The sequence below is a fragment of the Meleagris gallopavo genome, chromosome 2, assembly GCF_000146605.3.
Source record: "Meleagris gallopavo isolate NT-WF06-2002-E0010 breed Aviagen turkey brand Nicholas breeding stock chromosome 2, Turkey_5.1, whole genome shotgun sequence".
Lineage (NCBI taxonomy): Eukaryota > Metazoa > Chordata > Aves > Galliformes > Phasianidae > Meleagris > Meleagris gallopavo.
The window spans coordinates 104,599,608-104,614,366 of record NC_015012.2 but is presented as its reverse complement, the minus strand read 5'-3'; the positions used below and the strand labels follow the sequence as shown (position 1 = coordinate 104,614,366).

Genomic DNA, 14,759 nt, shown 5'->3' with positions numbered 1-14,759 from the left:
CAGAGCTGCCAAATGCTAATGATACCTACTACTACAGACATCCCTAGAGAGAAAATCGGAGGTATTGTAGGAAAGCACCACCGCAGCTTTCCCTGCTTGTGCTGCAAGCAGCCATCGTTGGATGGAGAGCTGGGCATAGCCAAGCTTTGGGCTTGCTCAAGGGACTGTCGGTGTTACTGGGGCTCATTGCTCCCCCTCTGGAGCAGGTCAGTGTGTTAGTGGTGTTCCGGCTGCTGTCTGAAGGCGGCTCCATTGGCTGCAGTGCCAGGAGGCTGGCACTCATCCTACAGCCTGTGTTCTGCGAGAGGCATGAAGAGTTCAGCCTCCAGTGCTGCCACTTGGCTCTGCTCACCGAGACAGGTTTGAGAGGGGCAGAGAGCTAGCAGAAGGGAGGAGGAGATAAGCACTCTCCTTCCCATTTAAGGCTTATTTCTAGGATGTTTTTTTCCCTCAAACCTTTAGCTTTGACAGAGAGGGAAAACAGAGGTTGTAACTTGGCTCTGGGTAGAGCCATGCATATGCAATTTTTCTTGTTCGAAATATTTCACTCTAGCATATCCTTATTCATCCTGGTGCTTTCAGTTACAGCTTGCTAGTAATTTGTAGCTGGCAAAGACATGATCTGTATTGCTGTTGCCTTGAACGTGATGGATGGGAGCTCACAACATCAGGCACTGATGTCAGAGGTCCTGTCAGGGTTCCTGCTCACAGCCCTTTTTATTTTTACCTCCTGAGCTAAGAAAAGTCTTTCAGGCCCTCTCACGTGCCCTTTGGGAACACCTTATGGTGTTGAAAATAATCTTGCATGAGGCCCTTCACTCGTTTCTCCTTCACCCACAGTGAAGGGTCTTTGAAAGTTGTGAGTGATGCAGAAATAAACCCAGAAGGACCACCACCTCCTCCATAGCAGCACTGGTACCTCTTTGTTGCAGATAGGTGTTGAAGCAGGAGGGAGCAAAACTGCCTGTTAGCGGCAGAGTTATGCGTTAGTGGCATTTAGGGGAGAAGAAAAGAGAGAAATATTATTCTAGCAGATATAAATACTGTTACATTATCAAAATTGGGAAGTTATATTTCAGTCAGTAAATTATTTTAGGTAACTAAGTTTTTCAGCCTGTGAGAACTGAACCTTGTGGAACTGATGCTGTTAAGAAACCACAGCAGTATCTCATACTCCTGGTAGTGGTGATAAAGGAAACTCTGAAATGCCGTAATGAAAAGGGAGCTCTATGAGGCCAAATAACTGGAAGTTGAACACTCTGAAATATCTGCTCTGGGCAGTCATCAAAAATGCAACTTCTGAAAGATGCCTGGTGAGTGAGCTGCCACCTCTTTTGTTTACTAGCAGGAAATTGTAGATGCTGAATTAATTACTCTAGCTGTGTTTCAGAGATTGGCATAGTAATAGAATCATAGAATGGCCTGGGTTGAAAAGGACCACAATGCTCATCCAGTTCCAACCCCCTGCTATGTGCAGGTCGCCAACCAGCAGACCAGGCTGCCCAGAGCCACATCCAGCCTGGCCTTGAATGCCTGCAGGGATGGGGCATCCACAGCCTCCTTGGGCAACCTGTTCCAGTGCCTCACCACCCTCTGGCTGAAAAACTTCCTCCTCATATCTAACCTAAACCTCCCCTGTCTCAGTTTAAAACCATTCCCCCTTGTCCTATCACTATCCATCCTCATAAATCAAGCAGAGCTATTACAGATCAAGAAAAAGGAGGTAGTTAGAGAGCAGGTAAGCACGTGGTGTGTTGGGTACTTGTGTGTTTTATCAGCAGTTTGCTCTTCAGAAGCCATCAGTGTCACTTTTTTTGTCTAAATTCCATCTATATAAATGCCATTGCCTGTCTGGAGCACTTGCAGTTCGGGGTTCCTCTGGGCAATGCTTCTTATAGTCAAAGGCACTGTTGGGACTGGGCTGTGGAATATGGAGCACCATCTTTTGTGGAGGCTGCTGCTGCTGAGTCATTCGCTAGCAGTGATGCTGATCAAGTAGTATGAGCAGCATCATTATTTACTCCATCTTCATCTTCAGCATGGTTTCCTTTGACTTCCGAGGTCACACTGGAGTATCTGGCAGGGGATTGTTGGGCTGGATGAGTTTTTCTACATCCTTCCCTTACTTCCATGCAGACAGGTACACCTAAAAGCTCCTTGCTCTTGGTGATGGGTTCCCTTTGGTGCTGCCCTTTAACTGTTTCTGCAGTTTCTTGTACTTCTGCTTTTGCCTCTCTCTGTACCTCCTTTCATGTACTTTCCTACTTTGAAACTTATAAAGCAAAGAAGTGGTTTAAGGGTGTGTGATTACCACGCTGTGCACGCAGAGTGTTGAGCTGCTTGCTTGATTCTTACAGTTTTTCTTTCCTGGGCTCACTGGGACAAGGCGAATCTCTCTGTACTGAATGGCATCCTGCCACTGGTGCCAGCCAGGGAGTTCAGATGCTGCTGTAGTGTGGATTTGTAAGTAATTGATTCTTCGACGTTCAGGTCTCATAGCTGATGAGGCTTTTGTCTCTAGACCAAAGTTTAATCGAGGGAGAGCAGAGGCTTTGTTAAATGAGTTGTTTTATGCCAGGGCTGTGCCATCTGTTTTTTCTCTAAATGAGAAAGTACCTGCAACCCTATGTCAAACTGCTGCGTCTGGTGGAGAGGTGGGTACTTTCTGATCTAAAATCCCTGCTTTTTAAGAGGCAGATTCTGATTTCAAGCTCTATTTTATGTGCCAGCTTTGTCTGAAAATATGCTCAATTATTCTCTAATGATTAAAATGAATAATCTCTCCTGCATTTCATCTTGATTCAGACAGTTCTCTAATCACGCTGAAAACTCACTTAACTCCAGCTATGTCTGTGCTAATCTGAAAGTTTCTCTGGATCTCATTTCCTTCATTTGTATGGCATCTATTTTATTTGCACAATTCAGCAGTATGGTTGGTCTGTTATTAAAATTACCCCCCTGTAATCTTGTGCTATCTTGATTTCTGATTGTTCTTGCAGTGTGACAGATTTTCAGTTCTTACTTCAGCATTGCACAGGTAACAAATAAGACTATTCCAAGGAAGGAGAAGTACTGTGAGGTGTTTGCTGGTTGTGAAGTTAAAACTCCTTTGCACTCTTAGGTTATGGAAGAAATCCACATCACAAATCATAGAATCACAGAATCATAGAATGGCCTGGGTTGAAAAGGCCCACAATGCTCATCCAGTTCCAACCCCCTGCTATGTGCAGGTCACCAACCAGCAGACCAGGCTGCCCAGAGCCACATCCAGCCTGGCCTTGAATGCCTGCAGGGATGGGGCATCCACAGCCTCCTTGGGCAACCTGTTCCAGTGCCTCACCACCCTCTGGCTGAAAAACTTCCTCCTAATATCCAACCCAAACCTCCCCTGTCTCAGTTTAAAACCATTCCCCCTTGTCCTATCACTATCCACCCTCACAAACAGCCGTTCCCCCTCCTGTTTCTGTGCTCCCTTCAAGTACTGGAAGGCCACAATGAGGTCTCCCTGGATCCTTCTCTCCTGTAAGTTAAACAAGCCCAGTTCCCTCAACCTTTTCTCCCTTTCCTACCACCAGAATGAACCTGCAAACCTTGTGGACTTGTGTATATGAGACCATCCCGAGGGGCTGGAGTTCTCAACTTCCTGAGTTCATCTAAGTTTTTAGGTTTTTCCTTGTATCTCTTCCTTTGGTCGTTGGTTAATGATGGCTTTGCTCACCTTGGCCATCATCAAGGTCATCTTAAGCTCTCGTGACTGAGTATCCTGAAGCCACTCTTTTTGGAGCTGTAGATATCAGCTTTTCAGCCTCTCTGCCTAGTTGGATAGCATCTGTTCCCTATTAATATGCTCTTTGGCTAGCATGCCATTCCTGCAGGATATGTGGCTAGATGTCTGTTGTTTTTAAAGATTAAGCAAAAGCAAATCCATCATTTCTATTATCATGATAAGTTACTGTATGCTGTTAGTGAGCTTACAGGGCTTTTTGGAACATTAAAGTGTAATATGCCTAAACTTCTCCAAGAGATTTGGCTCGGTGCAGTGAGATATCTTCACATTAAGAAAAGGAAGACAACAACATGTCACTGATTGCATTGGTTTTCAAAACAGGCATAGCAGAAAATTATTCTCATTGACCTGAATGATTTCTAATAGGATTCTGTTGTTTTTGCCTCTGGGCCTTGTGTTTAATACTTGTGTTAAAATAGTAATTTCTGAGGGTTGGCAGATGCTATCAATATCAGAGATGGGCAAATAAGGGATAAATCTGTATCCTATAGTAAGTTGTCTATGAGCAAGCCGGCTACTTTATTATGGGAAAATGTAAAGCTGTTTTTCTAGGAATGGTGCAGGATTCTATTCCGAGAAGCAGCGAAATATCTAGAAAAGACTTTGGAGTTAAGTCACATTATCATGAGCTTTCTGTATGATTCAGCAGCCAAATTACCCTTGACTGTATAAATAGTGGAAAATTGGATAGGAATAGGCAAATTATATTCCATCTGGATTTAGTACTGGTGTGTCTGCAGAGTTCTCTGGCTGTTTTTGATATCAGAGGCAACAGAAATGCTTAAAAACTGGCGACAGTGCTGAGAAAAGGCATGAAAATGATGCAGAGATTATAGTAGATGCTCTTAATGAATGATATACAGAACTCCTTGAGTCCAACCTGACAACCTGATAACTGCTACAAGGGCAGTGCAGTTGAGCACGATTAATTTAGTGGATTTCTGGAATGCATTACGGTGATGTGTTGAAATAGACCTTGCATGAGCCAACTGGGAGAGCTGCTCTCCTGGATCTGCTGCTCTGGGAGAGCTGAGGGACAACTTTCAGGTTCAGGTTGGATAGTAGGAAACATTTCTTCTCAGAAAGAATGGTGCTGTGCTGGTACAGGTTGGTTTTAAATAGTATTTCCTGCCCCTTTCAGGTCTCTGAGCTCCCTTCTGTAGTTCACCGTTGGCCCTTTCTATAAAAGCCTGGCATTCAATGTATTTAGTATTAAATTTCCAACAGAAGACAGTTGCTCTTTTTGCAAAAGGAAAACATGCTGAGTATCCAAATGAGTGTTTAAAGTTCAAAAGTCACAAAGAGGGAGAACAAAAGTCAAATTTATTTTTCCCTGTTCGAGAAATGATAAAAATGTGTTGCCAGAACTGCCCTCGGGTGCTTGACTGTCACATGTTTTTCTCTCTTTTCTATTTAGCTGAAGGGAATCTGTAGTCTTCATCACATATGGACCACTCGATTCAAGCTTTTATGCTAGTAAAATGAAGTATTAGACTGCACTCTTTCTCCTTACCAGCGTTGTTCTGCAAAGCCTTAGAGGCATTAAACCTAAAGCCAGTGTTTGGCTGGGATCAGCTCTGTCTTTGCAAGCATCTCCTGGTTAATGCTTTGATTCCATGCAAGGAAGCTGCTGGGTCCCCAGGAGGTGCAGGGAGAGCTGGAGCACGTGTGGCTCAGGCTGGGAATGTTTGCTACTGAGAGAGCATACCAATCTGCAGGTGTTCATTACTTTCCTCAATCACAGAATCATTCAGATTGGAAAAGACCTCTAAGATCACCAAGTCCAACCCCAACCCATCCCCTGTGCCCACTGACCACGTCCATCAGTGCCACATCCCCCAGTTCTTGTGTTCCTTTTCTAATCCCAGGTAAGACCCACTTCTTGCAGCATAGACAAGGCAGCTTTTGCAGCCGTGGCACCAGACTTTCATCCTGCTGGTACTCTTAGTAGATGCTATAGTTTGGGGTCTGTTGGTGAACGTTGGATTCAGCATTTTATAACTGTCATCAATTTGCTCCAGGGGGGGAAATATAATTACTTTTGCCTCCCCTCTGTATTTCTAGCCATGATCGCAGGTGCTTAGTACAAACACATTTCATTTGGTGTAATGGGTGAGTTATCTGGTGACCTTTTTTTCCCTTATCTAAAACTTGTCTTTTTTTTTAAAATTATTTGGAAACAAAATGTCTTTAAAAATAAGCATTTTTTGATCTGCTGTTAATGAATCACACTTTAGCAATGTTTTCCCTGACATGATAAACAGTGTTCTGGTAGTCTGTCAGATTAGTGAGCCACAAACTCTGAAATGTTTTATGCCTTTTTTGAGATGCTGGTGTTGACAGCCATTATAGTCTACCCCCCAAATATCTTAGGCTTTATCAGTCTGAATGGAATTAATATTTTTGCTTTGGGATCTGAATCCACTATTGTTTTTTTTTTTTCCTTTTCTTTTTGTGATAGTTTTCTGTTATCATATTGGACCTCCGTCATGCTGAAACTTAAACTCTGAAGCTTTCCAGCCATCCAGAGCCAGCAATCAGTTGATGAATCCTTATGAAATACCTAATAACAGCCTGAAGCTAGTCATCCTTGTGATTTTAGTGTGCAGCATTCTTTCAGGTATCAGCATAACATCTCTCTTACTCAAGATGTCCTCTTCTCAGTGACATTTAATGTGAATACTGAGATTTTCATCATTTGGGACCATTAAAGAGGCCAGTATGCTTCTCAGAGAGTCACTGTTAATCCTGCCCACATCAGGTTTGGGACTTATCCAGATTATATCTGCAGTTCCAAATGGCTTCAAAAGAATCATAGAATCACAGAATGGCCAGGGTTCATGAGGGAAGGGACCTCAAGGATCATGAAGCTCCAACCCCCTGCCACACGCAGGGCCACCAACCTCCACATTTCAGAGCAGCCCAGGCTGCCCAGGGCCCCATCCAACCTGGCCTTGAACACCTCCAGGGATGGACGGGGCATCCACAGCCTCTCTGGGCAGCTGTTCCAGCACCTCACCACTCTCTCTGTAAAGAACTTCCCCCTGACATCCAACCTAAATCTTCCCTCCCTCAACCTAAAACCATTTCCCCTTGTCCTGCAGTTATCTACCTTTCAAAGAGTTGACTCCCCTCCTGTTTGTAGGCTCCCTTTAGGTACTGAAAGGCTGCAATGAGGTCACCCCGCAGCCTTCTCTTCTCCCTCAGCCTGTCTTCGTAGGGGAGGTGTTCCAGCCCTCTGATCATATTCATGGCCCTCCAAAACAGGAAGTTTTCTTCTTAATGTGTATCTTCCCTGTGCTGCAGTCCTCTGTTACACAATCACTGTATTCTGCTGGAAAGGTGACTACTATGTTAGGGACAAGTGCAGTGCTTCTTACATTGAAATGAATATGACCCCTGCTGATGATGTAGGAGATTGTGTTGATTTATGGTTTCCTGGTGTGAACTTTGTTTCAAGTCTGCTTTGGATTCCTATTTTCTTTTGTTTTATTCTCTCACAGGTCAGTAACTTACCATTTGTCATCAGCAGAGGATTGTTACACTAGCTGGAACAATTAGTCTCAGTTAGACATCCAGTGATAAATGGGGTGGATGGGGAAAAAGGCTACCAATGAGTTTTGTTCCACCGTTAGGCTTCAATGAAGCTGGGAGCATGCACCTCACTCAGAAACAGGGATGATGTATGTAGTTTTCATGGACCACCCGGTATGTTTTCAGAACGGGACTTCCCAGTTTTAATAGAGGATGGTTTTGTTGCAGGTATTCTGAACGAAGCTTGACCAAATGCGTTGGGATAACCATCGAGACCAGACCAGATTACTGCCTGAAGCGCCATTTGAGCGACATGCTGTCCTATGGCTGCACGAGGCTGGAGATCGGAGTGCAGAGTGTGTATGAGGACGTGGCCAGGGACACCAACAGGTGGGAAGGAGCTTTTTCAGCTCATTGCATGCTTTCTGGAAGCAAGTCTTAACCTGTTTATTTGCACACCCGTTTAAGATTGATATCGAAACACTCGTGCTGTTTCCATATATCTGTTAAGAAAAATAAACTGCAGTGGATTCATGGAATTTGTTGTGGTGTTGTGTAGACCATGGCTTGAGAAAAAAATAGAGGTTTGTGATATTTTATTTTAAACTTATGATCTCTTCCTGTAGTGTATATTTCTCTTTTTTTTTTTCCTTCTTTTTTATTGCTTCATAAATAAATGCAGTATTGTGAAGTAGAAAATATGCCCGGAGAGAGCTTGTAGTTCTTGTTCTACATAATTCACAACTTTTAGTCTTGAGTAGATACAATGTGGTATCATCTGCTGTAGGTCCATCACTAGCCAGCAGCCTCTTCTCTGTACCAGATACCTTATTGGAGGGATGACATTGGCAAGTACAGTGGATAGGGCACATCCAAAACCAGCACCTATTGATGAATGAACCACAGTCATTCTAGGTATATGGGACTTTTAGGGATAGCAAAATATGTTCACAGGAAGCTTGTGATTTATTCCTCATAATCTCTGACCTGTAGCCAAAAGCACAGTTGTCCTACGTAGGAGTGAGCACAATACAGTCTTCATCCCATCCCTTACAGGCAAGAAAGCTAATCTTTTTTTTTTTTTTTCCCCCCACTGCAAGTCTGATAATTCTGTAGATATTTTGAACGAAGTGATTGTTCTCTTGATTGTTTTTTTCACTTGAGACACTCGTACAACTTGCCTTCCTTCTTATTGTGTATTCCAGTCACCTAGCAAAGACCTTTGATAACTGTAATCATGCATAATGACAGATGAAGCGTGGTTCAATAAGCAGAACACATTTTTGATAATACTCACCTTAAAGGCAGTAGTGCAAAACTGAAAATGTTGGACATTTTCTTTTAGAGCCTTAAGGTAAGAATCCGAAATGAGTTTCTTCCTGTGGGTTTAGCTGTAGTTTCACTTGTTTGTGGAAGTGCAGGAAATCACTGCTATGAAACAGTCAGGCTACAGGACTCAGTAGAGAGGAATGGCCATTAATTGAGCAGCCCAAGAGTTAGCAGCTAACACTTATAGGTAGTGCTTTTCTCCTGTAGATGTCAGAGCTTTCCAAAGGAAAAGATCCACGCTAGGGAATTTGGCTAGATCTCGCTCTTAGGCTGGATGTATCTGCTAATGGTTACTACTGACACATCATAAATTTAAGAAATCATTTCTTTTAAGCTTCTTTTTTCACAAGCTTCTTTTAAAGATGTCCTGTCCTGAAGCGGAACTGTGAAGCTCCACTTAGCTCTCACTGCAGTCATCTTCAGCTTTCCTACAGCGTGCTAGATCAGAGCTGATGCCATAAATCATTCAAAGCTTTATGTCACTTCTGGCTTGTGAATTGCCTAATGAACCCTTGCTTTCCTGCTGATGAACCAGAGGAACAATGAAGTTGTATATTACTATTTCACTCTGAAATAATCTTGTATAGAATTACATTTCTAAAGATTTTTGGTGTTTTTCAATCCTGCTTGCAGATTTCCTAAAAGACTTTGCAGGCTCTCCCAGGGCAGACAAAATACAGGCTGTCATTCATGCATCTTGCTCCAGTGTTTTTGAACAATGTATTGGAATATACTTCTAGAGAAGGGTGATGCAAGTTTCTCTTTCTTTTGAAATGACCTCATTTTGCTTCTGTTCTTCTACTTTGTGGGGGATGTGTTTTGCTTTAAACTTTTAATATTTTGCTTGTAGCAAAATGTCAGATTACAACCAATTAGGCTAACTGTTTGGAAATTACTTTCTATTATGTTCCATAAGTCATTAGTGAGGTTTTTGAGTGCCTTGGGTGGCTGTGAGGCAGAAAAAATATTCAAGAACAGATCTAGGCATCAAATAATCAAGTTATTGATGCAGCTCAGATTCCACTTCTAATAAGAAAATAATTTTTATTTATGAAGCAAGTCTCCCATTTACTCCCCTCAGGCTACTCAAGGTCTTGAGTAATTCTGTCCTTGAACAGTCTCAGAAAATACTGTAATACTTCTGAAAAAAAAATCATTAATAAAAGTACAGTCATAAAACTACAGGTAGAGATTTAACAGAGGCAGAATATATAGGTAGAGAGAAAGAGAGGAAGAGCTACTTAAAACCAGGGAAGTAGCTGTTTGATTTTGTAGAATCCTGGAATCATTAAGGTTGGAAAAGACCACTAAGTTGATCACGTCCAAATGTCAACCCATTCCCACCATGCCCATTGACCATATCCTTAATGATTGGCTAACATTAGGTATCAGCAGAAAGTGTGCTTTTGTAGAGATGCCCCACTGCACTGATTTTTCACCAAAAGACCTTTGAGTAGAGGAAGGGCCACCTGCTGAGCTGTGCTGTTGAGAAGGGGTGAACTGGTTGGAAGGTGTGATGTTAAGGAAATGGCAACTGGAAGAGAAAGAAAGTAGCAGATGCTGACAGATAGACGTCTCCAGAGATGTCAGCCAGTGCTGGAAGAGCCTGGACAAGATCAGGAACAAGGACTTGTTTCCATCGTGGAAAGGCTGGTCACCTGGGGTGGGAACCTCCCTGGAGCTGTGTTCAGTGATTCTCACTGCTCCATGGAGGCTTCCAAGAAAGTGGCACTTTGGGACATGGTTAATGGGCGTGGTGGGGATGAGTTGGTGCTTGGACTTCATGATCTTAGCGGTCCTTTCCAACCTTAATGATTCTGTGGGAAGACAGAAGATGTCTCCTGAACCGTGGAAGATGGAAGGAGAGGAGTTTGCTAGAGGCTGATGAGCTAGGTGTGATTCAGCCTTTGTTCCTGCAGCCGTTCCCATTCTTGCTGGGCTGCAGAGCAAATCTGAGCTCCTGTGATGTCATGTCAGCGACAGGGAACTCAAAATACTTCCAGGCTCCTATGATTTGGAAGTTTAACATCTCTCAGAAGCCACAAAGAGTTTGTTTTTCTTTAAAGGCAGTACTTGAGAGTTTGGCAAGCCTGGTGTAGAACAATTTTCTAACTAGCTGGCTTTATGTGGCTCCCATCCTTCTCCTTTTCCTGTTCTGATACTTTTGTTTCTGGTTACACTTGTTTTGATTATATGTTGTCCTCAGCACATATGCTCATGCTGTGGCATCTCCTTGTGTCATTGCTGCACAAAGTGCATTTCAGCAGTTCATGGAAGTTCCTCAAGCTGTAGTTTGGAAAGTTGTAGCCTTAGGGTGGCTTACCTGCTAAAGAAGCTGCAAACATGACTATTTGCCCTTAGTTTAGTTTATTGTAATAGAAGTTGTGTTCCAAGATTGGAATGGTGCTAGACCGATAATAAAACTCATCCATGCTCACTTCTTAGAGAATAATCTGAATTAAATATGTCAAAATATGTCTTCCTCTTTGTGGTTTCGTGCTGCCTGTCTTGGCTGTTGGGACTGTAAATCTCTCTTTTTCTCTCTTCCCAGAGGTCACACCGTGAAGGCTGTGTGCGAGTCGTTCCACTTGGCCAAGGATGCTGGCTTCAAAGTGGTGGCACACATGATGCCTGATTTACCAAACATGGGGCTTGAAAGGGACATCGACCAATTTGTTGTGAGTATGGCTCAGGATATCCAGGAGTTTCTGGTTTGTTCCATCTAATGCTTTCTCTCTTTCTTAGCTCAGCTGCTAGTTATGATCGAGGCCAGAATTGTTTCTTAAGGACAAACAATTTAAAATTCATTTTTGAAGGTGGAAGGTAAGAAAGATTTGTTGAACTACTTCATCCAGAAAATTATATCCCTGCCTCATGAAAGACTGAGTCACTCAGGTCTCTGTGGAACAGAGCTCTTCCGATATTAAGTAAGGCTCTTACTTTTCTCCTAGTTGGTTTTCTTTCCTTGGCTTTAGAACAGTACCTGTTTCAAAGTTAAAAGCATATTATCTCCAAGGTAATTAATTGCAAAATAGAGTGTATAGGTGTATTATATAGCAACTCTGTTCCTGGCTCGGCACTGTTCAATGTCTGTTTCAATGATGTGGAAGAAAATTTAAAATTATCTATAGAGAGATTGAAATGAGAAATGAAAGAGCAAATGGTAAACATTGTAGGGAATTAACCACTTTATCTGATAATGTAGATTTTTTTTTACGATCTCATTATTGCAAAGTCCAAATTCATCGTCCTAAAATAGTGCAGAAATTGCAGTCACGATGCAGGAATCACAGGTATATTTCTGTGCAAAGTCAGAGTAGGTGCTTTCTGGCACAAAAAAGCTGTCAGTGCAATGGAATATATTGTTTAGAAGTGCAGGCAGGAAACAGTGGGTTTTCATGGAGTGCTGCAGAGAGGTAGGTTTAGAAAGAAGCAATCCAATGTGCAGCAGTTCAGTGCAGGAAGGAAATTTTGAAACCTGTGGTGTGCACTTCTTGTAAGCGATTTTGTGCAGTATTCCTTGAGCATGTCAGTATCACAGTGTCATAGTACTTGGGAAATTCTACGTTCATGTGGTAGTGAGAGAGGCTGGGGCAAAGTGATAAAGTGATGCTCACCAAACTAGGGATGTAACCAGTGACAGAGCTGAAAGCTAACTCAAAATTCCTGCCCCAGGTTCTGTTGCTTCTGGATTATCTTCTTACAGTGCAGAGGGAGATGGAGGGTAACAGTGGGCATCAAATTAGCCATATTGTCATATAATTGTGCTGAAGGGTATGGCAAAGTCTGACTCAATATCTAGTGAGGTTGCAACCACAGTTCTGGGTTCTTTAATGGATCTGTCTTTACTGAGGTTGTATTAGGCTGGGGAGGATTTATGATGGAAGAACAGCAGTACTGACTAAAAGATTTAAAAAGCTAACCTTGGATAAGACTCAGCAAAGAGAACGCAGTAATCCCAAGTATTTGCAAGGTGTAAGACTGGAGAGGAAGCAATTATTTAAAGCAGAATTACAAGCTTCCATAGAAAGTATTATTTTACTTAATGATGATTATTCTTTGCTGCTTATCCACGATAAGTGGCTCAGGCTTTTTCACTGTAGGATCTGGAGTCACTCCTGCTTTAGTGTAGGAGCTTTGGGGAAGTATTTTTCCAGGATTCTGCTTCAAAGGTATGGCTTCGTGCAGTGCTGAGCTGCTCAGTGGAGCTGAAGGGCTGCCCTGCTTGTCAGGGTGGTGCCATGCTGTGTTTCATCCATTTATTAAGGGCAGTTGTTGCAGATATAGAAGATGCAGAAGGCAAAGTCCTCAGGAGGAAAAGACAAGAACATGGTGAAAAGGCAGGAATTTTGTGAGAAGGGATTAAAAAAAAGCTGGGAAGATCCTAGAATCATAGAATCATTAAGGATGGAAAAGACCTCGAAGATCACCAATGCCAACCCACCCCCATCATGCCCACTGACCATGTTGAAGCTCATCTGATTGGCCTGAGCCCAGTGATCAGTTTGTCCATATCCCTCTATGGGGCCTTCTTACCCTCAAACAGATAGAGCTTAGCATAGAAAAACGAGAGAAAAAAGCAAAGTGAAGAAGGTCAGCTCATTTAGAATACTTTTGCAAGAGAGATTGCAGCTTTAGGAGCTGGAAATAAATCTGTGCTGATGGTGTGCCGGCTCTGGAACATGGAAGGAAGGAATTCACATGTTGTGACTAGGAGGGACAGCAAGGCCAAGCAAGAAATGAGACATGAAGAGAATGAGAAAAGGAGGTATCAGAGAATCATAGAATTCTCCAAGTTGAAAGGGACTTGTAAGGATCATTGAGTTTAACTCCATACAGGACCACCCAAAAATCAGACCCCAGGAAAGGAGTAAGATCAGATCAGAAGTTTGGGATGAGGGGCTGGAATTGGCTGGAGGACAAAGAAAAATGTGAAGCAATGGAAAAAGAAGACCTAGTGATAACTTAGGAGGGACATTCAGGAATGCAGAGGGTGATGGGGTGATCAGCTCAAACGACAGCCGCGTTAATGAGTTCAGAAATTTGAAACAGGACTCACAGATCAAATTAAGATTGGATGCCAGTGAGTGTAGAGGTGAGAAGCTGGAGGATGAGTAATCAGTGTGGAGGATAAAGCCCTCAAGTAGTAATGTGAATGCTGCAGAATGAAGAGGAGAAATAGGACTTGAAGAGGCGGGCTGCTGGAGAAGGGCTGAGAGATCACAGCAACACGAAGAATTATAGCCGTGTTGTTTTAAAGAGAGGAAAATCTGAGGAAGGAGAGAAGAAACCCACGTGTGGGTGAGGGGAGACCTGCATGAAAGAGGCACTGTGAGGTGGCTGCCAGCAAGGTGATACTGTGTGCTTCACAAAATGAAGCTTCAGGGGACGAGAGAGGAGAGGTTGTGGATCAGTGTGACATGTTTCAAGATGGAGTGGTAAAGCAGGCATGTTTTCTGTTTCAAATTCTCGGTGCTTCTCAACCTGTCTTAAATGTTTTATAACTTCTTTTTGAAAGACCTTTTGTCTTAAGAGAAAAGAACCATTTGTTTTCTTTTGTTTTTCCCTGCACTGGCAAACGTAAGAGAAGTGCCCAGCAGACTGTAGTTCCTTCTGTCTGGCTGAATCCCCAGGAAAAAGTGCATTCTCTATTTCCTACCCCAAAATTTGATGTCATAGTTTTGAGTTGTTAAAAACAGCTTATTTTTATGTTGTGCTGTATAAATGTTAGCTCCTGCTGGTAAATATTTGGACACTTCTATTGCATAAAAAATACTGTGATAACAAAGAGGGGAATCAAATGGAGAGCATCTGTTGCGTTCCTGCAAGAGTTGTGAGCTGCTCATCAGTAGAGTAGTGCTGTGTGACAGTTTGGGATTGCTTAATCCTCTGCTTCACAAAAATCTTTATTTTGCTATGAGATACTGTAATTTTGGAGGGACAAAGACAGCTCTGCCTTGTCAAGGATCCCTACAGATTTTTGCTTGTGTGGTATTTCTAACTAGGTCTAGAAATTTATTTGCTGTGATGCTAACTTCTTTTCTAGCCATGTGCTTTTCAGAGCAGGAAAAAGTAGGGCAAAAAGGAACCGAGATGACTTTAGAAGGTC

The 14,759-nt window shown here is 42.7% G+C and overlaps 1 protein-coding gene across 2 annotated transcripts in view; it reads left to right on the top strand.

Moving 5' to 3' along the window:
- Nucleotides 1-14,759, top strand: part of ELP3 (elongator acetyltransferase complex subunit 3) — an 84,607-nt gene that overhangs the window by 19,533 nt on the left and 50,315 nt on the right. For both annotated transcript variants that reach the window (XM_010708081.2, XM_019613379.2), the window contains exons 8-9: nt 7,550-7,711; nt 11,202-11,328. In XM_010708081.2, coding sequence (XP_010706383.1) covers nt 7,550-7,711; nt 11,202-11,328 — 289 coding nt within the window. The remainder of the gene's footprint in view (nt 1-7,549; nt 7,712-11,201; nt 11,329-14,759) is intronic.